The 26,480-nt window shown below is 40.3% G+C and overlaps 1 protein-coding gene and 1 long non-coding RNA gene across 2 annotated transcripts in view; both read right to left on the reverse strand.

Annotated features, from left to right (window-relative positions):
* LOC307193750 overlaps positions 1-14,068 on the reverse strand; it is a 96,367-nt gene extending 82,299 nt beyond the window's left edge. Inside the window, exons 1-2 of the long non-coding RNA XR_013830396.1 lie at positions 13,807-14,068; positions 12,604-12,707 (exon numbers count right to left, since the gene is read on the reverse strand). This is a non-coding gene — a long non-coding RNA (uncharacterized lncRNA). The remainder of the gene's footprint in view (positions 1-12,603; positions 12,708-13,806) is intronic.
* Positions 4,167-5,352, reverse strand: H1-7 (H1.7 linker histone; the record flags this gene model as incomplete). The annotated part of the gene is made up of 1 exon (XM_079936526.1): positions 4,167-5,352. Exon 1 carries the CDS (start codon positions 4,980-4,982, stop codon positions 4,167-4,169), a length of 816 nt encoding a protein of 271 aa, XP_079792652.1. The 5' UTR covers positions 4,983-5,352.
* Positions 14,069-26,480: the final 12,412 nt, after the last annotated feature.

Here is a 26,480-nt window from a genome sequence, read left to right on the forward strand (position 1 = left end):
GGGGTGATCTGCCTCTGCAGCTTTCTTAACACCAGCCAGGCTGTTTTGCTACCTGCCTCGTACAGCATATGTTTCATTATTTTCTTGCGTTCACTCTTACTTCCCCCCCCCCCCCCAGGCACTTGGAGTAAAACGTTTGACATGTCTGATCTTTCCCCTAACCAAAAAGGGGAAGAGGGAAGGAACTGACAGAGGGAGGAGAAACAGAACTGTGATTGTTCATTGATGGGCCTGTTCTCTCAGCCAGTTCCAGTGGTCGACTGAAATCCTGACTTCCTTCTACTTACTCTCCTATCAGTGTCTTTCCTAGCATTGACAGGACTCATGCTGACACTCCGTCAGTCTGCAGTTCCTCTCTTCCAAATTCTTTGGCTTTTTTAAAGTCCTTTCCAGCATGGTGTCCATCAATTAATTCCCCAAGCAACCTGTCTTCCTGTCCTTGCTAGGCCCTTAGGTTTTGGCTGGATCTGCAGCCCAACCAGACAGCCTTGCCATGTTAGAAGTCCTCAGAGGAGAAAGAAGAATAGGAGAAATCTATTGCTTTGAGACCACTGACAAATGGAAATATTTTCATGTTCTGAAAACACACTCCCCCCAATGTGTTGGAGAACACTTTTCCCTACAAGAAACCGCTAAATTATTAAAACACTCAAGTGTATAAATGAATTCTAAACTTCTGACCTTTCCCTACATAAAAAAAGATGTAGAGCTAATGAGTAGATGGTGAGGCCCCACTCAACATCTATAACTGTAGTGAAGAGAGCACTGGGTTTGCAGTTAAAAGTCAATTTCTAAATTGTACATTTTCTAAACATTAGCTTTTTAATTTAAAATCTAAGAGATTGTAGTGAAGTAAAATGAAATAGTGCATGCGAAAGTATAAACCACCTTATAAACGAAAAAGCTATAACTGACAATTATGTGGAAATTTCTACCTTCTTTTTGAACAAGTTACAATTTATACGAATCTGAAAATGTGTTAAATGAAACACATTTCTATGTGTTTCCTACAATTCCCATCACCTTCCCTCACAATAGAGAACCACTTAGATTTTTTGTGTGTAATCTTCCAGAGTTTCTTTATACAATTGCAAAGAGATATGTTTTCCTTCATTTTACACAAAAGGTAGTCTGTATACTCAATGTCTTGAATTTTTTCCACTTAATTTATCTTGGGGAGCTTGTCATAACAATACATAGAGAATCTCCCCCTTTTTGTAGCTGTATGCTGTTTCACTGTATTGAAGGTTCACAGTTTAACCAGTCCCCTAGTGATATTTCCATTAATATCATTTAGTGCAATGCTGCAGGAAATACCTTGGACATAAGTCTTTTCCCAAATGCATTAATATCTAAAAGGTAAATTCCTAAAAGTGGTTCCACTGGGTCAAAGGACATCTGAATTTGTAATTCTGAAAGCCAAATTTCTTCCACTGGGGTCATGGAGATTTACACTCCCACTAGCATTGTATGTGAGTGCCTGTTTCCCCACAGCCTCACCAATGGAGTAGGTTCTTAAACATTTTAGATTAAAAATGCTGTCTTATTGTTTTAATGTGCATTTCCCTTATGAGTAAAGTTACACTTTTTTCATGTGTGTGTGTGTGTGTGTGTGTGTGTGTGTGTGTGTGTGTGTGTGTGTGTGTGTGTGTGTGTGTGTGTGTGTGTGTGTGTGTGTGTGTGTGTGTGTGTGTGTGTGTGTGTGTGGTATACGCGGGCCTCTCACTGTTGTGCCCTCTCCCGTTGCGGAGCACAGGCTCCGGACGCGCAGGCTCAGCGGCCATGGCTCACGGGCCCAGCGGCTCGGCGGCACGTGGGATCCTCCCAGACCGGGGCATGAACCCGCGTCCCCTGCATCGGCAGGCAGACTCTCAACCACTGCGCCACCAGGGAAGCCCACTTTTTTCACATTTTTAAAGGCCATTTGTATTTTTTTCAACAACTATTGAATATTTGATGCTAGAGGACATTACAACTCTAAGGTCCAACAATTTTCTGATCATCGTTACACTAGGCAGTTGAGATAAAAGAAGAGCAAAGAATTGATGTCAGGGATGTCCTATTTGCTCTGACCAAGGTTAAATACCCGAATATGCCACTAGAATGTGAGCACTGAAAAGTGGGGATTATGTTTTATCCATCTTTAGTCCCAGCAAAGGGTTTAGAATCTCGCAGACACTTAGTCATTTGTGAACAACAGGGATGAGATGAGTTATTCTTAGGAATTTCTTCCACAGAAGTATGGTCTAGATAATCTGGATAGCCTACCTATGAGTTAAGGTCATTTCTCATATTTCATCAGAACCACCCTAAAGCTTATAAATGAAAAATAATCTGAAATGACCATTGTTAGCTATGTAAGTTATATAAGTCTGGCACTTAATAAATTTGATAAGTTTACTGAGTGAATGAAGTTTGCTTAAATGAAGAAATCATCATAATACAAACAGAAGCATGAAGATTCTTAGGAAATCTAGAAAACAAATTGTTGTCAGTGTCCTTCCCATCCTAACTTAGGGGAAAAGGATTTCTAATTCCAGACCATCTTGTTCTTTAGGTAAAAACATCCTGGGACTATGAAGGAGCAATACATCTGGCTATCACAAGAGCATTTGATTAATTTTGTTCTGTGTTCAATAGACAATGTTTCTCATTACCTCTTTTCAGGTCTCTATTTTCTGACTGTTTGCTTCATTCTGCCACTCACAGACAATTCAAGTGCACAATAAACCTAACTACAGCAGGGGCAGATTTCAAAGTTCAAATCATCTATTGATGAGATACACTGCAAGCATTTTGCTGTTACACTGTATAGGCTTAAAGCAGTGATTCCATTTAAGGGTGTGAGAGTGAATATCAGCATCACTTAAGTCTGTTTGTTTTAAATACAAATCCTGTTCCCCCTTGTAGAAGATATCAGACTTTCCTGGGGAAAGACTGGTCAGGTATACCCTAAAAAAACACTGATGTTTACTTCCCTAGGCATCATTTCTGTGTCCTGTCATGGCCTATGGCCTGAGAACTACTCTCGCACTGTGCTTAAGCCCTGCTTTCAGAACCCAAAGAAATCGTACATTTGCTCCAATTTGGTATATAATGCTTAGTACATGTTGTTTTTTTAAGAAGAGCAAAGACCTAGCTATTCATTATTTAGCCTTCTCTGTCTTATATTTCTGATATGCATTCTGTATATCTTAATAGTTTCCTCTCCAGGAGCTATTACTTTCCCAGTTGATAATTCCCTTAATGCATTTTGTCAATCAAAGCATATACCATGATGTCTAAGTCCCTCTTATCATTTTGCTGACACTTAATATCACCTAAAATAATCCTAGTCCAATTCCAACTTTTTTTTACAGAGAAGGAAACCAAGACCATGAATGATTAAGTGAATAACTCAGCTAAGGTCAGAGTGGCAGAACTCTGACTAGAATCCTGGTCTCATTAAGTACTGATCCAGTGTAGTTTTCTGCTGTAGCACATTATCACTCCATCACAAATTAGTTATACTCATATTTAACTCTCTGTGATAAGCACCTACCATGTGTCAAGCCTTGTGCTAGCTTTCACACACACTGTTACTTAACTAAGGATTAACATATGAGACATATTTTCTAAGTTAAAACAATTATCAAATCAGGGCAAAAACTACCAACCCATTACAATCAATTTTGGGAGAAGGGATTTTTTCCTAAAAGGAATTTCAGGTAAGAACACTTTGGATCAGTGGGACCACTTAGCCTAAAGGCTGTCTATTCTTCTCTTGCCCCAGTGATCCCCACACTTCTCTCCTTACATGCCCGTCCCCCCAGAACTCAATATGTATTTGCTAGGGTATCTAACATTAATTCAACACTTCGTCTAATCCCATGAAGTTGCTGGCTTTCTTCTACCTGTTTTCTTTCCTTCTGAAAGGCGTTTTCTTGGCTCCTGCAACAGGAACCGAATCTCAACTCCTTTTTCTCTCTTCACCCGTCAAGCTTCTGCTACAGGTCTCACCTCAATACCCACCCTTTCCCTTCCAGGTGCGGCAGAGAGGAAACAGACACAATGTGGTGGAAAGGTCTTGTAAATAGTTTTGCCCATTTCAGTGAGTATGGAGCTGCTCTCATTGGAGCCTGCGGGGAAAGGCATCTGTGCCCGGAGGAAGGGAAGTTGCTCCCGCACTATGGATTCCTGGCTGCATTCTGAGGACCTTCAGATTTAACGGAAGTCTTTGTGCGAGCAGCCCTTGGGTCACGAGTCCTCCCCCGCCTATTCGAAGCCCTGTCGGTTTTAACGGAGGTTGGCTTCTGGATGGTACATTTCACCGGCTTCTCCGGGGCCTGTTTCTTTGCTTCCCTGGGCTTCGAGCGTGGCCTCTTCTTGTCTGGGGTCCTGGGCCTGATGTCTTCCTTCTCGGTCCGTCCTCTCCCCTCGTCCACTGCCTTGGCCCTCCCTTCCTCCTTGGCTCTGGAACTCACCGGTTCCCTGGCCCTTGGCCTTAGCCTCCTCATCCTCATGTCTGCCCTCAAGCTCTGTCTCCACACTTCCTGGGCCTTCTTGGCCGCCCTGCGTCTCCCGCAGCGCCTGCGTGGGCTCCGCGTCCAGAGAAGGGTTCTCCTGGGCGAGCGGACACCCTCCTCCAAACTCTGGCGTCCCGGCTTTCTCTTCGACTTCATAATCTTCCAGACCCTGAAGCAGCCAGCGGCGTCGCTGCCGCTGACCCGGAGGAGGGTGCCCTTCACACGAGACCCGGACCCTTCGTGCAAGTGGTGGCCGCAGTTCCTGCTCACTCTGTAGCCGGCATTTCTGAGCTCCTTTTTGAGAGCTGCCAGAGTCAGCCCTTTGTGTGCAGCGATGGCTTGGAGCAACAGCTGGGACACTTTGAGCACGGAGAGCGGGCCCCGCCTCGGCGGTCCCCCGAGGACGTTTTCCGTGGTCTGCTGGGTTTTAACGTCAGCACCTTGGGATTCGCCCATGGTCTCGGCCCCCTCAGCCATGGCCCCGCTCCCACTTCCGCGGGGCCGCTGGCTTTGGACCTCACTCACCAAGGTGTGAGCTAAGGCTGAGGCTGGCTGGGCCACGTCACAAAGGCCGGTATGTCACGTCCTAGTAAGAGGGCGGCAGACTCCAACCAGGTAGCGGGTCTTTCTCACGTTTAATAGCTAATCAGACGCCACTTCCTTCTAGGTCTAAACCAATCCGGATTTTCAGAGCCTATGCAGACCTAAAGAATCACCTTCATAATGTCCAGGGTTTTGTTTCCTGCTCTTATGTTGATACTTCTCATTGATCTTGATCTCAGCTGCTTTCTGAAGGTCACTATTTTTCCTGTGGTCCTGCACGCCATCTACCCACATTCTCCAAAGTGAGAGAAGTTGCTCCCAACCATCCACAAGTAATACGATGCCTTCAGAAAGTAGGTGTAGTAGTCTATACAACACAACCCGGCCGAGAAACTCCCACTTTTAGGTCCCACCAGATAGATACATGCAGTCATATCTCCCTGACTCTCTGCACGGTCGATTTTTTGCAAGACTATGAAACAAAGGAAGAACCCACTGTGGTCTCTCTATCCTAAACATAATTCCCACACCTAGGAAGTTCAGATGCTTCATTCAATTGGATTGGAACAATCCAGATTCCAAATAGCCTAAGAACATTGGTCTAATCATTATTCTCCGAACAGACTTTGTGCTTTTCTGCTTCTTGTCCTGATTGCCTATCCCTTCCCTGTCCAGATAAATCCTGCTCATCTTTCAAAGTCCTACTAAATGCTTCCTTCACTGAAGCCTCCTCAGACTCTTTCAGTCAAATAATTTCTCTCCTTTTAACTCCCACAATTACTTCTGCAATCCTATACTGTTTTTTCTTTATCTTAAATTAATTTGGTATTAGATGGTACAATGTGGCACAATATTTAAAAAAAGAAAAAAACCTGCACCTGGAAAATATGGATACATATCCTAGCTCTTTAATAGCCATATGACATTAATAATCCCTTAATATTTTTGAATCCTACTTGTTTATCTAAAAAAATAAAATAAAAAGGCTTAATAATCCCTTCCTACCAATATCACAGAATTATTGCAAAGATTCAAAAGAGGTGATGGTAGATAACAAAGGGCTACTCAAATATAAAGCATAAAATTAGCATAAAGTTATTTTACTCTGAATGTTAATGTCTTTCCAACTAAATAAAAAGGTCCTTGAGAGTCAGACAGTCTTTGAATTTCTATGCCCCATGCTGTACCTAACACTATCCTTCATTATATATAGCAGGCATTTGATTGAGTCTGCTTAAGTTCCTTGCTGGGGAGGAGGCTTTCTCTGGATTCAGAAGGAAACTCCCAGAAAATCAGGAGAAAAGAGCAGGATGAATTTCAAAGGACTGGAAATGAAGGCAACCAAGGAAGCCAGTTGCTCAAGGACCTCTTATTCTGGACACAGTTTAGCTGGGAATAATTCAAAGAATACGTCAAATTGCAAAGCATATCATACTTTTCCAGAGAACATTCACATATAATCTGCAGTCATAGGCTAGACTGTGGCATTGTTTCTTCCAGGAATCAGAGTTCCAGGAAGTTGCTTAGACCAGTGCTTCTTAAACTTTAATGTGCACTTACTTCATAAAGTACAGATTCCAATACATTAGATCTGGGATGGATCCAGAGATTTTACCTTTCCAACAAGCTCCCAGGTAGTTCCTGGTTAAAACACAAGTGTTGGGGGGTGGGGGAGAGTAGACAATGAGAAGGGAAGTGGCAGGAGATGAGGCTGGAAAGGTGGGTTAGGGCCAAGGTGTGAAGGACAGATACAATAATAATGACACAGATGTCAGTGGTCACACAGTAGTACATGGCAGAGTTTGGATTTAAACCTAAGTCTACTTAATTCTAAGGCCTGAGCTCTTAAAACTACTATGCTAGGTTTCCTTTTCTCCAAGGTTGACCCTCCCCACCCCCTTATACATCTCCATTATAGACTAGAGGGAAGTTTATAATCACAGCTCAGAATCAAGAGTATCTATAAGCACTCACTGTACCTTCTCCCAATCTTTTAATCAGGGCAGAGTACTGTGACGCTGAGGATCTCCAGGGGCAGGGGCTAACACATCAGCACAGGGACAGTGCATCAAGGAAGAGTTGCCAGATGGAGAGGCAGAACCACATGGTGCTGATTTCTCCCATTTGTGGCTATTCTTCATGGCTGCATAGGCCAGTGGTCACAGGATGGGGCAACCACCAGAGAAAAAAAGAAACAAAAGCGTTTGCTTTGAGAATAGGAGGAAAGTCAATGAAGTCTGACCTTCAAATCAGCTGACTCCAGGTAAAAACAGGTTGGCTGTACATAATGGTATCATCACAAAAGAAAGACAAGAACCAGATCAAACAACCATGTTTATTGATACCCCTGTGATTAGAAAGGAGGCCAACTGGAAACCTTTGGGAGAGGTTGAAATCAAAGGAAAAGAAATACATGAAAAAAATATCAAAAACACCTATGGCAAAAAAGAGCAAACATTTTGATTTATATATAACCATTCATTTCACATAGATTTCTGTATAAATATGCTGTAAGTAATAGAGGAATAACCAAAAATGGGAGGTAGGAAACAAATGCCCCACCACCACTCAGCTGGTTCAGAGGGCAAGAAAGCCAGTTGACATTTTCCATAGCACCAATCCCTCCCTCTTTAGAATAAATCTACTTGCTAACCCCCATTATCTGACACCCCAAAAGGAAAAGATACTTCAGGAAAAAATGATTTCTTCAGGAAAACAGTCAGTGCAAACCAACATCATACCCCCAATCAGGAATTACCAACCCCAGCTGCAGAAATATAAGACTGAACTATCCCTTCCAATTTTAATAGTCTATGATTACAAACTAGAATTTATCACCTAGAGAGGACAGCACCACCCTGTTGTGAGAAAGAACAATAGCTCTTAATTTCTGGAAGTCCTGGGGGCTGGAGGTGGCAGGGGGTGGGGGGAGAGGAAAAAGTATACTTGGGAATAATGTCTGGTCGTAATCCTTCTGCTTCAAGTTCCAGAGCAAGATCATTTTGTCCTTGGTTGGAAACAAGACCCTTCCTCTAGGGTAGTCATGCCTCTATGAGGTGTCTATAGAGTATCTTCGTTGATTTAGACAATAAGCAACCTTTAATTACTATACTAAATTCTAAGAACATCAAGGTTTTATTAATCTCATTCCCTCATACAGAGTTATATAACTCTAACGTCACCAAGGATAACTCCATGTCAGAGCACAGCAAAATTTAGTAGCACACTCTGATCTAACCTCAATCTATATCTCACTGCCCTTCCCTGATCCACAGGCCTGGGGTTCCCAGGGGCTAGGTCTTTCTGACTCAGTTATCTTGCACTGATTTGATTTATCTCTCCCCAAACTGAATGACAGAAACCTGTTCAACAATCTATTACAACTGACCTTAAACTGCTAGCTCTTTTTTTGCAAAAGTAACTTGCCATCTCATTTTGTTTTATATTCTAAAACCCTTTTCCTCTCCTGAACTATTGTGCCTTCCACTTTAATGCAAAGAACCCCACAACAGTTATCTGAGCAAATAAGCCCACTAGTCCACTCATGGCTTTCGGGAGGACTAAAGTGGTTTCACAAAAAGGAATGCAAAGATAAAATATCAAGATTCCTTAAAAGCATGGAGACAGTCTGGCAATTGGACATCATCATTTTAATCCTCAGCCCAACTGTTCAGAAGTGAGTACAGAGAATCTAGATCCAGATGATCTTACTGGAGGGCCAGGCAAACCTCTCAGCAATTAGCCTGCAGATATGAAGATCTGGTCTCCCTAACCCCTCCCAAGAAGCTCTAAGAATACCCATCCCCACATACATAAAATCTATATCCCCCCAAAAAATGACAGCAAGAAAGAAATATGGGCTTTGGTATTACTGAAATCTAACCCAAACAAAGATATGCTATACAAATTAAGTCTTTCATCCAAGGCTTATTAATAGTTAAGTCTTTCCATGAGTCTAAAATATGGGACATCTAAGAACTGTTCTACTACAGTCAGTTACATCTCAAGCTGAAAACCCATTTCTCTGAGGATTTATACTTTCAACATGAGGCTTGGGAAATCGTAAGACACAGTCATACTGCAGCCCCCCAATAACACTACATCCTGGGGATCATTCAATTCTGTTATCATAATTCCCAGCCATCCACCCCTTTTCAGATTCCCAGAATATTGTACAAATGAAGCCAAAGCAGAAACAGAAATTTGCAAAGTAGCAATCATTTACCATGTATATGTTAACTCCTATGGTCCGAGAATTAAAACATCTCATACCTACATGCCCAATTTGATATACCAATCCCACCATGAAGAACTTTATTTCTATCCTAATCTCTAAACACCTAAAGTTCCACAAAACTGAATTCACTTATTAAAAATTGCTTTTTTTTCCATGCTAAAGAATACAGCCAAAAGCAGGCTTTATTTGCATTCCCATTTAACAATACACATTCTTGTATTATACTGTATAACTTCCCCCAATTTTTTCTTCAAAATTCCAGTTCTAAATATTTCAATTCAAAAAACAATTCTCGGGCTTCCCTGGTGGCGCAGTGGTTGAGAGTCCGCCTGCCGATGCAGGGGACATGGGTTCGTGGCCCGGTCCGGGAAGATCCCACATGCCGCAGAGTGGCTGGGCCCGTGAGCCATGGCTGCTGAGCCTGCGCATCGGGAGCCTGTGCTCCGCAAGGGGAGAGGCCACAAGAGTGAGAGGCCCGCGTACCACAAAACAAACCAAAAAAACAATTCTCCATTTCCTGGGAAAATAATACCCATTTTTAAATTTTAACACAACTACTCTCCCATGGATTTTTGTCAGCCTTTGATCCATCTAGGGAAGAAGAGCTACTATTTATTGAAGGCCTATGGACCAGGCATTACAATTAGTTATAAATTATCACTAATTCTTTCAACAACACTGACAAGTGGATAATATTATTCACATTTACAGATGAGAAGGTAAATGGTGTATAAAAGAAAAATTTCAGAATGAGAATTCTCCACATCTCACAAGTAAACCCAACAAGGATCTCAAATTTTCCTCTTCCACCTAGGGAAGAGAAATTGCAGCACCATCTCTCTTTTCTTATATCATTTCACTAATCAAAGCTTTGAACAAGCAATACATATTCTCCTTTTCCTACCATAATTTCTACCATACTAGCTATTCCAGTTACCAGTTTATTGCCTCTCCACCAAATTCACCCTTTGTTGTGGGATATGTGAAAATGGATCTGGGCCTTTTAAATACTTTCCCTTTTCCAGCTGACATGATGTTAAGCCTTGTCAGTAGAGGGCACTGGAGAGACACTGCAGGAGGAAAGGGTTTTTCCTCCTTTACTCAACACAAGAAAATTCCTACTGGTGAGAAATGCTGTGAATGTAATTAATGTGGAAGATGTTTCAGTACTACTCTTAACTTTCTATGCATATGGGAATACATAATGAAGGGAAACCCTAAGAGTGTAAGAACTATAGGAAGGCCTTTGGTTATCACTCATCCCTTTGGATACATATGAGAATTCACACTAGAATAGAACACTATGAACATAAGTGTGTTTTTGAGTCTTTAGCATTAGATCTGTCCCTGGAGGGCATGAGAATTCATACTGGGTACAATCCCTATAAATGTAATTGATATGGAAAGGCTTTCAGTGTAAATTCTACCTACACTGCACACAAAAGACTGGTGAGAAACTCTATGAATGCCATGATTGTGAAACAATCTTCAGGAAGCACTCATGAGAACTCACACCTGAGAAAACCCTATGCTTATAATCAATATGAAAAATCCTTCAGGAGTAGCTTTTCCCTTATTGTGTAAAACAGAACACAAAATGGAATTCACTGACTGTGGGAAAGCCTTCAGTGCTACTTTATCCCCTAGGAAACATGACAAACCACATCAGAGAAAAGCCCTATGAATGTAATCAGTAGAGAAAATCCTTCCACTGAAGTTCTTTGCTCACTGTGCATAAGAGAGTACTCAGTAGGGAGAATTCCTATGAATGCAATGAGTGTTGAAAAGCACTTATTGATCTTTCATCCCTTAGACAATCTAAGAGAATTCACACTGGACAGAAATCTTATGAATGTTACCAATGAGTAGGGGGCAATTTCTCTATCCTTAGGTAATGGATGAGCAGTCACACCATGGAGAAACACTTTGAATGTCATCAGTGTGAATGAGCCTTCTATTTTGCACAAGATAAATAACACAACAGGAATACATAAGGAATGCGTATCCCTCATCTTTTACACTGGAGAAAATTTCTTTAATGTAATTAGCAGGGCCAGGTTCTTGGGCATGTGACTAGTGCAGTCACACAGGGCTCCATGTGTGAAGTTTAATACTGAGGTTGCTATCTTAAAATTCTTAATAACTTTATTTTTGAATTTGTGTCTGGTAAGTGAAATTGTATGGGACAATTAAGCATGAGCTGGAAGCCTGGAAGCTCATGCATGGTCTTGCCTCATACCACCCCCTGCCTCTTGGGGACAAATTCTCTATATCAATATATATGAGAGTTCTGAAATTATTTTTACAGCTAAGTATTATACAAAAAAGTCTCCTTTGACACTAATATACAAAAATATGCCAAAAAGAGGTGCAACTTTCTCTACAAATACTAAAAGAAATAAATACATGGACCTGTGGACCTAGGCTAGAAATCTGGATTATCTACCAATACTACAACTGCAAGACGGCTACAAACTTAACAGATTAAAGAACTAACTTTACAAAGCACTTAAACTGATTCAGAAGTTATACTATTAAAAACATAGAATTCTACTATTCATATTATGTGCTAGAGAATCATTTATCTAGCATAAACTGACACAAAACAGCACATGTTGGAAACAAATCCCACATATTTCAATCCCCACCCTCATCACCACCAGAAGTAGTTTTATCCTTCAACAACTACACTGCTCTTCTAAAACAACAGATATGATGGTCCAACACTCAAGGATAACTCCAACTTGAAATCAACCCAAAGTTTTCATATATAAAATACTTGGCAAGCTTTTCCTCTTACACTGGATTCCTGTTGGCCTATCAGATTCCACCTTTCATAGATTTCAGGAAAACCGAGATACTCTTTCTTTGCCACTCATTTCCAATTTCCCTTATTGGATGCTTGGGAAACATTCCCCTTTATAGTTCCTGTCCCACTTTCTTACATGCTTCCTCCTTCAACCATCAAAAGAGTAAAAGTTATGGTTTAAACTTATTTTTTAACTATTTTTAAAACCAATAGGGAAAAAGCCTCTAGGGTCTCTGTCAATAAAGTATGTTTAAACATTAGCAAAAAAATTAGGTTTCAAGATTAGTATCCAAAGGCCTTAATTATCCAAAAGAGGGTAAAATCACATTCATTTCATATATCAGAATTCTAAAATATGACTTTCCAGAAGAAAAGGACCAGGCTACAGATAAAATACCTAGTCTGCTGAGAACTATTATTTCGGCACTTTAAGAACTTTCAGATACAGCTGCTCCTTTTTCCTAATCTACTAGTTGCTTTTATCAAGCGATTCTTCATATGTTCCTCACCTGTGTCCTTTCGCCAGGATTCAGTTGCCTTAAGATCCTTAAGATACAGTACCAAGTCTCTTTGTGCCTGTAGCTGGATAAGGTTGAAGAAGGCACCTTGAGTCCTAAAAAATTGAAACAATATGTTAGATAAACTAATTCTGCCCTGTCTGCAGCCTCTGAACTTCAACAGTTATTTTTCTTTTCAAATAATATTTATATCCTATTTTTCTGATTCATATAGGTGCATTATTAAGAATGTGGAAAATACAGAAAGTGCTACAGATAAATAAATAAATAGGGGCTTCCCTGGTGGCGCAGTGGTTAAGAATCCGCCTGCCAATGCAGGTGACACAGGTTCAAGCCCTGGTCCAGGAAGATCCCACATGCTGCAGAGCAACTAAGCCTGTGCGCCACAACTACTGAGCCTGCGCTCTACAGCTCGCATGCCACAACTACTGAGCCCACGTGTCACAACTACTGAAGCCCGCACGCCTAGAGCCCGTGCTCCGCAACAAGAGAAGTCACCGCAATCAGAAGCCCGCGCACCGCAACGAAGAGTAGCCTCTGCTCGCCGCAACCAGAGAAAGCCTGTGCGCAGCAACGAGGACCCAATGCAGACAAAAATAAAAATAAAAAATAAATAAATTTATAAAAATAGATAAATAAATAAGAGTATTCCTAAAGGAGCCTTAAAAATGAAAGCATCTACTCTGAAGAAGTTAGGGTAGGCCTTTTTTAGAAAGAGAAAATTAAGGACAGGGAAAGAATGCCCAAATAAATTAAGACTCCAAGGAGGACTGCTCCTCCCGTGGTCACAAAGATGTAGGGGTTTTCAATCCATAAAAGACAGGGAAATTTTCTCAAAGAAAATTTGAGAAATTTTCTCAAAAAAGTGAATCTTCCTCCTGTTCGCTTTACCCGCACTGATTACATAATGAATCTCCATCTGCCTCTTCCATTCCTTCCACAGTTGTTTATCATTTATACATTCTCAAAGGCATAAACTAGCAGTAACACTGGGAGTTAATTTTAATAACACTACTTGTCAAAACTTGCTGATGGGCAGGAGAATGAGGTAAAGAGAAAGCGTGAGTGCTCAAGGCCACTACAAGCACGCTAAATGGAGAGCCTGTAGTGGGAAAGAACATCAAAAAACCGTCAGAAAACCTCCATTAACGGGTCTTCTAAAACCCGGTTTCAAAAATTCTTAATCTTTCTCACCTCCAGAAGCGAGGGGTCACAACAGGAAGTCCTGTGAGTGATGTAGGCAGAAGGCTTGCCAGGGAGGTTGCGGGGCGCTCAGGAGCTCAGAGTAATCCACATTAAAACGATGGTTTCCAGAAAACCTCCTTCAGAGAGAGGGTAGAACCTCCCGGAGCTGCCCCGCCCACAGAGGAAGGTAACCCAGTGCCTTGAGGACCGGGAAACCATGCGCCCAATAGCAGTGAAGTCCAGTAATTAGGGCAGTGCTTCCCCTCCCAGGAACCACTCCTTCCCCAAAGGTGGGGGGGGGGCAGGGAAGCAAACGTTGGCCAATGAGAGCAGCTTTCCCCTGGCCCCGCCCCTGCTGTGTTCCCACCCTTTGCTCCGAGGCGGTAGGTAGGAGGCGCCTCAGAGCCTAGAACGGGAATTGTGAAGGGAATTGGTAACCGCTGGCGAAGAGCACGTGCCGAGAGGGATACCCGGAGCAAAAAAAAAGACGAACAGTTAAGGCGTGAAAAGTCTCTATTAGGGTAAGGCCAAAGAGCAAAAGGAACGCAGAGAACAAAGGTTACTTCGCTAGGCCGGGGAGAGGAACACGCTGGCCAAGTGGACAGCTCAGGAGACTCCTGAGGTGAGGAAGAGTTGCTTATCAAAGGACTAGGCTGGGCAGAGAAAAGGAAACAAGGCATTTAGTCAGAATGAATGGCGTGGGCAGAGCCAGGAGACGGCCTTTCCCCAGCGCTTAGAGATTTCTGAATAATTAACGAAAATACCCTTTCCCTTCCTGCGTTTCCTCCGCCTTTTGATGTTCTTTCCCACTACAGGCTCTCCATCTAGCGTGCTTGTAGTGGCCTTGAGCACGCAGGCTTTCTCTTTACCTCATTCTCCTGCCCATCAGCAAGTTTTGACAAGCAGTGTTATTAAAATTAACTCCCGTATTACTGCTAGTTTATACCTTTGAGAATGTATAAATGATAAACAAGATACTTGTAAATATATCTTCAGGAGAATTTCGGGTTTTTTGTCATGCTGGGAACTAATTCTCAAACTATATATATTAGAATCACTTGAAGAGCCTGTTAAAAAAACATTGCTGGGTCCTACTCCAGAAGTTTCTAGTTTAGTACATTTAGGGTTAGGCCCAAGAATTTGCATTTTGTTTGTTTTTATATAATTAACATATAGCATTATATGAGTTTCAGGTGTACAACATAGTGATTCTATATTTGTATATATTGTCTAGTTACCATCTATATAGTTACAAAATTGTTTTTCTTATAATGAGAACTTTTAAGATCTACTCTTAGCAACTTTCAAATATGCAATGCAGTATAATTAACTCTAGTCACCATGCTGTACATTACAACCCCATGACTTAGCTATTTTATAACTGGAAATTTGCACATTTTGACCCCCTTCACTTATTTCACCCACCCACACCCCCCACTTCTGGCAACCACCAGTCTGTTCTCTGTATCTATGAGCTTGTGCTTTTTTTTTAGATTCCACAGATAAGTGAGCTCATATGGTGTTTATCTTTCTCTGTCTGAGCATAATACTTCCACATCCATGCTTGTTGTCGCAAATGGCAAGATTTCATTTCATTACTCAGCCATAAAAGGCTGAGTAATATGCCATTGTGTGTGTGTGTGTGTGTGTGTGTGTGTGTGTACACATGTACATACCTCATCTTCTTTATCCATTCACCTGTTGATGGGCACTTAGGTTGCTTCCATATCTTGGCTATTGTAAATAAAGCTGTGATGAAATTAGAGGTGCATATATCTTTTCTAATTAGTGTTTTCGCTTTCTTCAGATTAATTTCTAGGAGTGGTATTGCTGGAACATATGGTAGTTCTAGTTTTAATTTTTGAGGAACCTCCATACTGTTTTCCATAGTGGCTGCACCAATTTAAAATACCAACAGCAGTGCACGAGGGTTCCCTTTTCTCCATGTCCTTGCCAATACTCATTATTTCTTGTGTTTTTGGTAATAGCCACTCTGACAGGTGTGAGGTGATAGCTCATTGTGGTTTTGAGTTGTATTTCCCTGATGATTAGTGATGCTGGGCATTTTTTCTGTACCTGTTAGCCATCTTTATGTCTTAATAATTTGCATTTTTAATAAATTCCCAGCTGATGCTGTTGCTGTTCTGGGAACCACATTTTGAGAACTACTTGTCTAGCATATCTAATTAGTAAAATTTATTGAATTTCAGGCATTCTACTAAATGAGTGGTTTATTTTACATGAAATTCTTATAAAAACTGTAACAGAGGGCTTCCCTGGTGGCGCAGTGGTTGAGGGTCCGCCTGCCGTTGCAGGGGACACGGGTTCGTGCCCCGGTCTGGGAAGATCCCACGTGCCGCGGAGCGGCTGGGCCCGTGAGCCATGGCCACTGAGCCTGCGCGTCCGGAGCCTGTGCTCCGCAACGGGAGAGGCCACGGCAGTGAGAGGCCCGCGTACCGCAAAAAAACAAAACAAAAAAAACAAACAAAAAAACTGTAACAGATAGGGGTTAATATTTCTCTAACAGCAGAAGAAACCTGACTGAACATAATGACTGATATTATTCATTCTCAGAGAAGGCTACTGGAGTTTACAAAAAACACACCTCTCCACCTTCAGGCCAGCCACCAGCTTCACATTCTTCTCTGATCTAAAGAATAAACAGTCACAGAACACTATTGCCCTATGGTTTAAAATACCTGTGCAGATAAAGACAGGCATATACACTACTGGGACAGAATAGAGAGCCCAGAAATAAACCCTCCCATACAGTCAAATGATTTTTTTTTTTTTTTTTTGCGGTACATGGGCCTCTCACTGTTGTGGCCTCTCCCGTTGCGGAGCACAGGCTCCGGATATGCAGGCTCCAGACGCACAGGCTCAGCCGCCATGGCTCACGGGCCCAGCCGCCCCGCGGCATGTGGGATCCTCCCAGACCGGGGCACGAACCCGTGTCCCCTGCATCGGCAGGCGGACTCTCAGCCACTGCGCCACCAGGGAAGCCCCAGTCAAATGATTTTTGATAAGGGTGCCAAGATCATTGACTAGAGAAGGATAGTCTTTAAACAAATAGTGCCGGTAAAACTGTATATCTACATGCAAAAGAATGAAGGTGGACCTTTACCTAATACCATATACAAAAATTAATTCAAAATGGATCAAGGACCCAGATGTAAGACCTAAAATAATAAAACTCTTAGAAGAAAACATAGGACCAAAGCTTCACAACATTGGACTTGGTAATGATTTATTGGATATGACACCAAAGGCATGTAACAAAAGAAAAAATAGACAAATTGGACTTACAAAAATTTTTTAAATTTGTACATCAAAAACCACTATCCACAGAGTAAAAAGGCAACCTACAGAATGGGACAAAATATTTTCAAATCGTATATCTGATAAAGGATTAATATCCAGAATATACAGAGAACTCCTAAAATTCAACAACAAAAAAGCAAACAACCTGATTCAAAAATGGGCAAAGGACTTGAATAGACTTTTCTTCATAGAAGATATAGGAATGGCCAATAAGCACATGAAAAGATGGTCAACATCACTAAGAATTGGGGAAATGCAAATCAAAACTGCAATGAGATACAGCCTCACACCCATTAGGGTGGCTACTGCTGAAAACAAACAAACAGAAAACAAGTGATGTGGAAAAATTGGAGCCCTTGTGCTCTGTTAGTGGGAATATAAAATGGTATAGCTGCTATGGAAAACCGTATTGTTCTTCAAAAAATTAAAAATAGAATTACCATATGATCCAGCAATTCCACTTTTGTGTATATATCCAAAAGAATTGAAAGCAGGGTCTCAAAGAGATAGTTGTATACCCGTGTTCATAGCAGCATTATTCATAATAGCTAAAACATGGAAGCAATCCAAATGTTCATTGATAATAAATGGATAAGCAAAATGTGGTATATATATCTAATGAATATTTTTCACCCATAAACAGGAAGGCAATTCTGACATATGCTGCAACATGGATGAACCTTGAGGACATTATGCTAAATGGAATAAGCCAGTAACAAAAAGACAAATACCATATGATTCCGCTTATTTGAGGTACATATTAGAGTTGTCAAAATCATAGACAGAAAGTAGAATGGTGGTTGCCAGGGGTGAGTGGGAGGGGAGAATGGGGAGTTATTGTTTATAGGTATAGAGTTTCAGTTTTACAAGATGAAAAAGTTATGGGGTTGGATGGTGGTGATGGCTGCACAGTAATGTGAATGAATGTATATATAATACCACTCAACTGTACACTTAAAAATGGTTAAGATGGTAAACTTTATGTTATGTATATTTTAACACAGTAAAAAACATTTGTTTACATACCTTTGCTGAACTGTGTTCCCTAGGAGAGTAGCTTTGGGCAAATTATTTCACCTCTCCAAGCCTAGGTATCCTCAAAATGGGCAGGTTGACTACAGCAGTGAGACCATCAGGAACCCTAACTTGTTACTATTTTTCCTCCTTGGGTCTCATGCTTTGAAAGATTCTGTCTTGTAAGGTACATACCATATTTATTAAGAAACTGTTTTCTATTTCTTATTAATTAAAGAAATTTTTGTTTCTGATTAGCATAAGATAAACATGATTGCCACCCTGAGTTGCTATGTCAGTCAAAACCAAAAAACAAGGTTTGATTTAGCATGCACAGACTTAGGTAGCTATGTGATTTCTATGAGAACATTTGAAATATTGAAAATTGTTTATGAATTCCTACAGATTTGGAGACCACAGGCTTGACATCCCAGAAATGTTTGATTTTCAAGGTTATTCTTCCTAATACTATGATTCTCTGAAGGTCTGGCTTCCTATAGGCTTAGTGCTGACATAAGGTTATGGAAACTTGTACTACATCAATTATAATTGGCTTGACCAAGGCTTGAGTCTGTAGGATAATTCCATAGATATCTCTGTTTCTTTACTTTGGCCCAGAGATGAAATAGGAATGAGAAGTGAAAATGGAGTTCAGAAAAATGAAATTCAGTTTATATCAACACCTTGCTTGGGATCTGGAGCCCAGTTCCAAGAGTCAGAGCACAAACTTCAGCCACAAAGCCTGGCTTGCACTGTTGTCATGTTTAAAAGCATAGACCTTGGAGTTGGGCCGACTTGGGTTTGAATCATAGCTCTGTCACTTATTTGCTGTGTGACCTTGGGGAAGGGACTTAAACCTCTCAATTTCATCTACAAAATGTAGATATTTTGAGGAATAAATAAGGCTAATATTTCTAGAGCGCTCAGTGCTTTATAGACAGTGTTGTTATCATTTAAGAAAGCAAATACAGTAGTCTTTTACCTTAGCTCTTAATATCCTCCATCTCATTCAACATGTGGAAATCATAAATTCTCCTCTACTTTGAGACCAGTTTCAAAATATACCTCTTCATGAAGTTGTTCTGATTTCCCTCAATATAATATAACCTTTGCTTCTGCTTAAAATTCAAGCATTTTGTGCCTCATTAGTGTGCTCCTTTTGTCCCTCAGTAGATTATAAGCTCCTTGGCACAAATACTTCCTAGAACCTAACACATTACCTTGCATATAATATAGGGTCAATACATGTCTAGTGGAATTTATCACCAGTTACTTTTATATTTATGCTGTCTACGCTCTTCAGCCAAAAGCTACAGGAACACCTGCAGTTAAATTAGTTGAATCTATTACTCATTGTAGCAAGGTAGACACACACCATGGGAAGCTGTGCGGTGTCTCAGTAAGAGAATGTTAGCAAAAACTTATTCTGGGATTTTGACTTTGATAATTTTGGGGAGAGTCTAAGGAAGCGGACATTCTAGATTTGGTGGTGTCAAAAAGCAGGGACAACACTGTGATTGGATATATCAATAAATTTTATCTATAGGGAGAGGAAACTAGAGCAAAGGTATATATATAACATTTACTATAATGGTAAAGAAGAAGCAATCATTCATTTAGGTGACAGGGAAATATTTGGTATTTTGTGGGGTTGTTGAATAATCTTATCTGAAGTGGATGTTCTTGTGAGATTGTTTATGTCCAGGGACAACATAGCCTAGCTGTATCAAATCGGTTCCTGGATATTAAGGGTAGTTTTTTTTTTCTTTCTCACCACATTTCACTTATAAAAACCTCATTTGATGTTTCTAATTCAAAAATTATAAAAGGTAGTTTTGCTTTGCTCTTGTTGTTGAACTCTAAAATTTAGGCTATCACAAATAAGTGTTGGAGGACTCTCTAATTGGTCTTGGAACTAAGAAAAATTTTTCCTTTTGGGAACTTTCTTCTCCCCTCAAAAGTTTTGCATTTTGAGCAGTATAAGAACTCCTTGATATACATGTAGATAGAAATATTTTATTACCCTTGATTAATTAACCATGGTCATAACATAAAGGTTTTAAAGTGACCTTGGAGTCAGGCCATCTAGGTTTATTTCTCAACTCTGACACTTGCTGGCTTTGTGATTTTTAGAAAGTTGTTTAATTTCTCTGTTCGTCAGGTTTCCTTATCTATAAAATAGGTTTAATAATACCTATGAGACATTGTTGGAAGGATTATATAAGATAACTCATGAACTCTACTAGAAAATAAGCCCAGTGAAAGCAAGAATCTTGTCCAAGTTGTTAACCACCCTATTCTCACTAGCACAGTGCCTACTAGCACATACCAGGTGCTCAATAAATATTGGTTAAATGATTGAATGTAAAGCACTTATCATGGCCTTACAACATATTAAGCATTCAAAACTGTTGGTTATTATATTTATTGTTATCACTATTATTATTCTCATAAGGATATGAGAATATCCTTTTACCCAAATGAAATTGCCCATTCATCTCATTCTCTAGAGCTATACCAGCAATGTAGGTATAATACTGTTTGGATCCAGTCATATTACCGCAGCTGTACTTTGCTTATATCTTTTAATTGGGTCTAAACTTTTGATTATGCTCATAAGCTTTCTACCATCAAGTTTAACCTGCCATCACAGTGTTATATAGTGAACTCCTTCAGCAAACCCACTGAAGCCCTTATTCTTACCCCTCTCTATAAAACCATTTCAAAGTCTATGTGGCAGTTTCACTTGGAGCCTGACCCTTACCACACCATAACCCTGAAATATGTGTGAGCCCTGCTCTTATGCCTCTTTACCAGTTGGACTTCCTTAGACTTGCTTCTTGGTTACATTTTCTATTCTCTTCTTATTTATGGTGGAATTACTTCCATAAGCTCAGATGATATCTGCAACCGTGGGATACACTTTTGTCAAAATTTTAAAAGGCCTGGAGTTTGATCATATTCTTCTCCAAGTTCTGTGTTAATTATTAAATAATGGCTCATGGTGAGAGGAAATGATATATTTGGTTTTGAGCATTTTGCATTTGAGTTAATAAAAGGAGATATTCCAGAAGGAAGTGAAAATATGAAAATTAAGCTTCAGTGAAAGTTAAGCATATAGAAACAGTTTTAAATATTTTATCATGAATAGATTTATATCCTATTAGTATATTACAAATTTTTCCCTAACCTCATTCCTGAAATCTCACCCAGTCCTTGACCCTATTTGGCAAAGCTCAGAATTGGAATAAAGCCAAGGATTTGGGTAAGGCTTAGTGATAAAAATAATAGGGCCTGATGCTTGGTAATTAAAAATAACAAAAGCTTTATAAATCAGTATTAACATGTCACCAGGGTCACTAAATCAGTTTGGAACATGGCAGCACCTGTGCATAAGAGCAACCAGATTTTAAAATGGGTCATGGAGTGTGGGTACTTTTGGAAAATCTTGTTTTTCCTTGTGAACTCTTCTCTGCATAGGGACTATTTTTTGACAATCGTTTAGCCAGTCCAGCTAGTCTGGATTAGTACTTGCTGACGTGTTGTAGGCTGCTACATTTTTTAAATGTTCCTATTCATTTCTAAAAGAAATGCATACTAATTAATCACAGTTTGGAAATACTGAAAATTAGAAAGAAGGGAAAAAATTTCCCATAGCCCCTCCATCTAAATATACTATTCGTATTTAGGAGTATTTCTTAAATCTTTTTTTTTTCCTTTGGAAATTTTTTTTAAAATAGAATCATACTGATGTATAACTATGAGTGCTGCTTTCCTTATTAAGTGTTATGTCATAATTGTGTTCCTATGTTGCTACTTAGAGCCATAAATATTGACTTTCAAGTGTTTTTTTTAAAATTAAATAACAAAGTTAAATAAGATCAAACTTAAACTACTGTGAATTATTCCTTTTTGCCAGTTATTTAGGTTTTCCAGTTTTTACTATTATAAACATGCTACAATAAATATCCTTTTATATTCCTCTTTGTGTACATGTGCATATAATTCTCTAGGAGAGATTTCAAGAAATGGAATTCCTGGTTGAAAGGTACTTGCGTATAATATTTTGGTAGATATTGTCAAATTGCCATCCAAAAAGCCTGGACCAATTTAAATGAACACCAACAGTGTTTTACTGTTTTAATTTGCATTTTCCTATTGGTGCAGTTGAGCATCTTTTCATGTGTTTAATTATTCATTTTTATTTTTTCTTTTGTGAATTATTGTTCTTATACTTCCCTAATGTTTTATTGTGTTGTCTATTGTTTTGTTATTGACTTCTATGAGAAACAAAAATGACAGGTGTCAGATAGAAGGAGCTAGCCTGCAACTAGTACCTAGGCCCAGGCGTTCCCTACTTAATATAAACAACTACAGAGAATAACCAGTGTCAGACAAGGTTATTCTGTGATTCCAATGGAGCAGGACAACAATACAACCGTTCGGAAATTATCTGAGCACAGATAAAAACAAGAACACTGTACAAATCACAAAAATTGACCAAACATCCCCTTCTCCCAGGGAACAGGAGGGCCTGCTGCTGCTTTACCAATTACAGCTTCAGCTCCATTCGGTTTCTGTCACATCCTAGATAAAAATGAAGATATCCAATCATAGAATTGCCCCGATTTCTGAAAGACTCTCCGCAAATGTAACACAAGCCCAAATCACAAAACAATCCCCTCTTAACCCCATCTTACGGAAATATCCCCCTTGTTGCCCATGGTGTGCAGTCTTCCTTGCTGCAGTAAGTATTAGACTCAACTCTGCTTGCCTACTGTTGTGTTTCCTGGTACTTTTGGCTGGTGGGCACAAACATCTGGATGTTGATTGCTCTCGTGCATGACACAGATATTTTTTTCCTTGTCTGTCTCTTGTCTCTTAACCTTGTTTATGGTATTTTCTGTTATTGATAAGTTTCTAATTTTATGTTGTCAGTTTTTTTAATTAATTTTTCTTGGAGCATAGTTGCTTTGCAATGTTGTGTTAGTTTCTACTGTACAGCAAAAGGAATCAGCTATACATATACATATATCCCCTTTTCTTTTGGATTTCCTTCCCATTTTGGTCACCACATTGCATTAAGTAGAGTTCCTTGTGCTATACAGTATGTTCTGTGTTGCCAGTTTTATCAGTCTTCTCCTTGATGACTTCTTAGTTTTGTGACTTGTTTCCCTGCCTTAGATCATAGAAAGAGTATTAGTATCCTATATTTTCTTTTAATACTTTTACTTTATTTTTTTTAATGTTTAGCTCTTTAATCATCTGGACTTCAATTTCTTTTTTGGACTTTAATTTTGTGTACAGATAATGAGGATTGAAGTTCTTTACAAATATAGGTCACTTCAGAACTTAATTCACATCCATCACTTTCTCTGGACGGCTTTCCTTGACTCTCTCCCCCTCCATTTTAATGGTGGTTAGGAATCTTTGCCTTTTGTTCCCATTCCACACGTCACAACAATCATCGCTTCTGTCTTAGAATAGTTTGCAGGAGAGCAAGGGCAGCACTTTATTTATTGTTTTACCTCCGTGTCTAATGTGTTGCCAACATAGGAGTTTAATAAATATTTATCGATTGACTGTCATCTTTACTTCGTCTCCTAGAGAACAAGGGCCAGATCTTATTTGATGGGCCTCTACCGGTGTTTGTTGATCTGAGAATGAAAGAAAAGAGAAATTTTTGTCCCTGGGCTATTTATGTTGCCTTGGTAACGGGGCGGGCCTTTCAGGCCTGCAACTGCACTTGTGCATTACAATTGGATAAAAAATTGACTGCTTATCTCATTCTTGTTAACAATTTTCTCCCCACCTACTACACTTAAAACTAAAATTATGCAAGCTGCAGGAATAATTTCCATGAAGATTCGCCAAAGCCCCTTTTGTGGGGCTTTGGCTCCTCCTTCTTGTCTTAAGGCTGAGGGGACGCACGCAGCGGACTCCCGTCCTCAAAGGACGACGGGCATCGAAAAGAGGGACGATGTGGGGTCCCGGGACTACCAAAAGAGGTGGAGAAAGACTGGGCGCCTGGAGTGGGTGAAAGCCAAAAGCTCCCGTCTTGTTGCTCACCCCTTTCCGGTACTCTGAAGGCTGGGTGGGTCTAACTTGTCAATACTCCAATCGCGGAGTTGGGGGAGATAGGGGGCGGAGGAGAATCTGGTGCTAATGGTCAGAGCATGCGCGCCCCCTCAAAAAGCTGTTCTGAGACCACAAGCGGAGCGGTGGTTTCTGGGAAATGTAGTCTCAGAGCCTCCTGTGTCCTGGGGCTGATGTGGAGCCTGAGAGGCCGCTAAGCCTCAAGATGCTGTCGTGGTCATTTGCCTCTGAAGGAAAAAGGCTACTGTGCTCCTTATTAATGAGACAGAGAAGAATAAGAAATAGGTAGAAAGATAGCTATAGACAATCTGGAGTAGAATTTGGCAGCCTCCTAAGTTTCACCCTCCTGAACAGGCCCTACTCTCCTTCAGTCTCTTGCCTTGGAACCGCGGAGTGTTCCAGAATCTGACTAGGACTTTTATTTTGTTCACCCAAGCATTAGGTGTGGAAGTGAGGATGTGTTTAGTTTTTGTTTCTCCCTGAGAGTGCCAATTGGAAAGCCCCAAATATGTGAAGGTGCTCAGCACAGTGCTTGGCACAAAAAGCTAGTAGATATTGGTGTTTGTTTGTACCCTAACATGGTAAAGCGCTCTGGGAATAAAAGTATTACCCATTATGGGTTAGGACCTTGGAAGGGAGCAATATATGGTGTGGGTCAGAGGCTCCACGGATCTGCCCTTGTCCATTGCTTGACTACTTACAGTAGGTCTTGGCCAGCTCTCTCATTTCACAGAAGAGAAAACAGAGATAAAAGGCCCCGCCCAGGGTTCCACCACTGTATAGCAAAAACATTGAAACTAGTACCCAGGGCTCTCCCTCCAATGACTTAGCTCTAAGTGAGCCAATGAAGTATGGAAATCAGCTTCTCACACCTCCGGGGGTGCATAAAGGCCAGGCAGGCAGTGTCAGGGAAAGGTAATGTTAGAATCTGGGTTTTCTGCCTAGACAAATGGAAGCCTCCTGCTCTTAGGGAATATGTTGTGTAGCTTGGCTCTTACAAAGAGAGCTTACCCTTCCTTTGAGCTTCAGGACAGGAGGATTAACTGTTTGAATCCCCAGTGACAAGGAACTTGGGACACATGAAATTAGTAAAGTGGACATATTCAGTTGTATCACACAGTCCGGCCTAAGCTAGATTATCCTTTCCATTTCCTGTCTCTTCCTCATCTTAATGATTCTTATCAATTCTAAACTAACCTCTGAAATGATGGGTTTAGAGGGTTTCATTCTTTCTTTCCTAGATAACTTTAGAAATTGAATTTCTAATTGAGTGATGACCCCCAACATGGAAAATGGAAAGAACAGAGGCCTTGGTCTTAGAAAAGCCTAGATTCAAATCGCAGCTCTATCATTAAATCTGACATAATCAAGTTACTTCTCTGAGTTTTCTCATCTACTAAATGGGGATACAAATACTTCATAAGGCTGTGGTAGATAGTCTTGAAAAAAAACCTCACAAATGAGATTTTTATCAGAGTAAAGCACTAACACATGGTAGAAAGCACACTGGTTTCAAGGGTTTTGAACTTGGCTTCTCTCTGGTCCCCAAATGTCCGTGAATTATAGTTGAAGAACTAGAAAAGCAGGATACACAAATAAACGCTTTTAGAGGAAATCCTGGAAGAAGATCTTTCTCCCTGAGGGAACAGTGTATGACAGAAATTTGGAATGCTATCACATAGACTGAGATAGTGTTTAATTTCCATATAGCTCCTGTATTCACAGGGCTGCACTTCTGAAGCCTGTATCTCTTTTCACCTGGGAATAAAGGAGGCCTAAGGAGGCCAAAGACCTGTATGCAGAAAACTATAAGATACTGATGAAAGAAATCAAAGGTGACACAAACAGATGGAGAGATATACCATGTTCTTGGATTGGAAGAATAAATATTGTGAAAATGAATATACTACCCAAAGCAATCTACAGATTCAATGCAATTCCTATCAAATTACCAATGACAGTTTTCACACAACTAGAACAGAAAATTTTACAATTTGTATGGAAACACAAAAGACCCCAGATAGCCAAAGCAATCTTGAGAAAGAAAAACAGAGCTGGAGGAATCAGTCTCCTTAACTTCAGACTATATTACAAAGCGACAGTAATCAAGACAGTATGGTACTGGCATGAAAACAGAAATATAGACCAATGGAACAGGATAGAAAGCCCAGAGATAAACACACGCACCTATGGTCAACTAATCTGTGACAAAGGAGGCAAGGATATACAATGGAGAAAAGACAGTATCTTCA

The sequence above is a fragment of the Stenella coeruleoalba genome (genome assembly GCF_951394435.1).
Source record: "Stenella coeruleoalba genome assembly, chromosome: 11".
Lineage (NCBI taxonomy): Eukaryota > Metazoa > Chordata > Mammalia > Artiodactyla > Delphinidae > Stenella > Stenella coeruleoalba.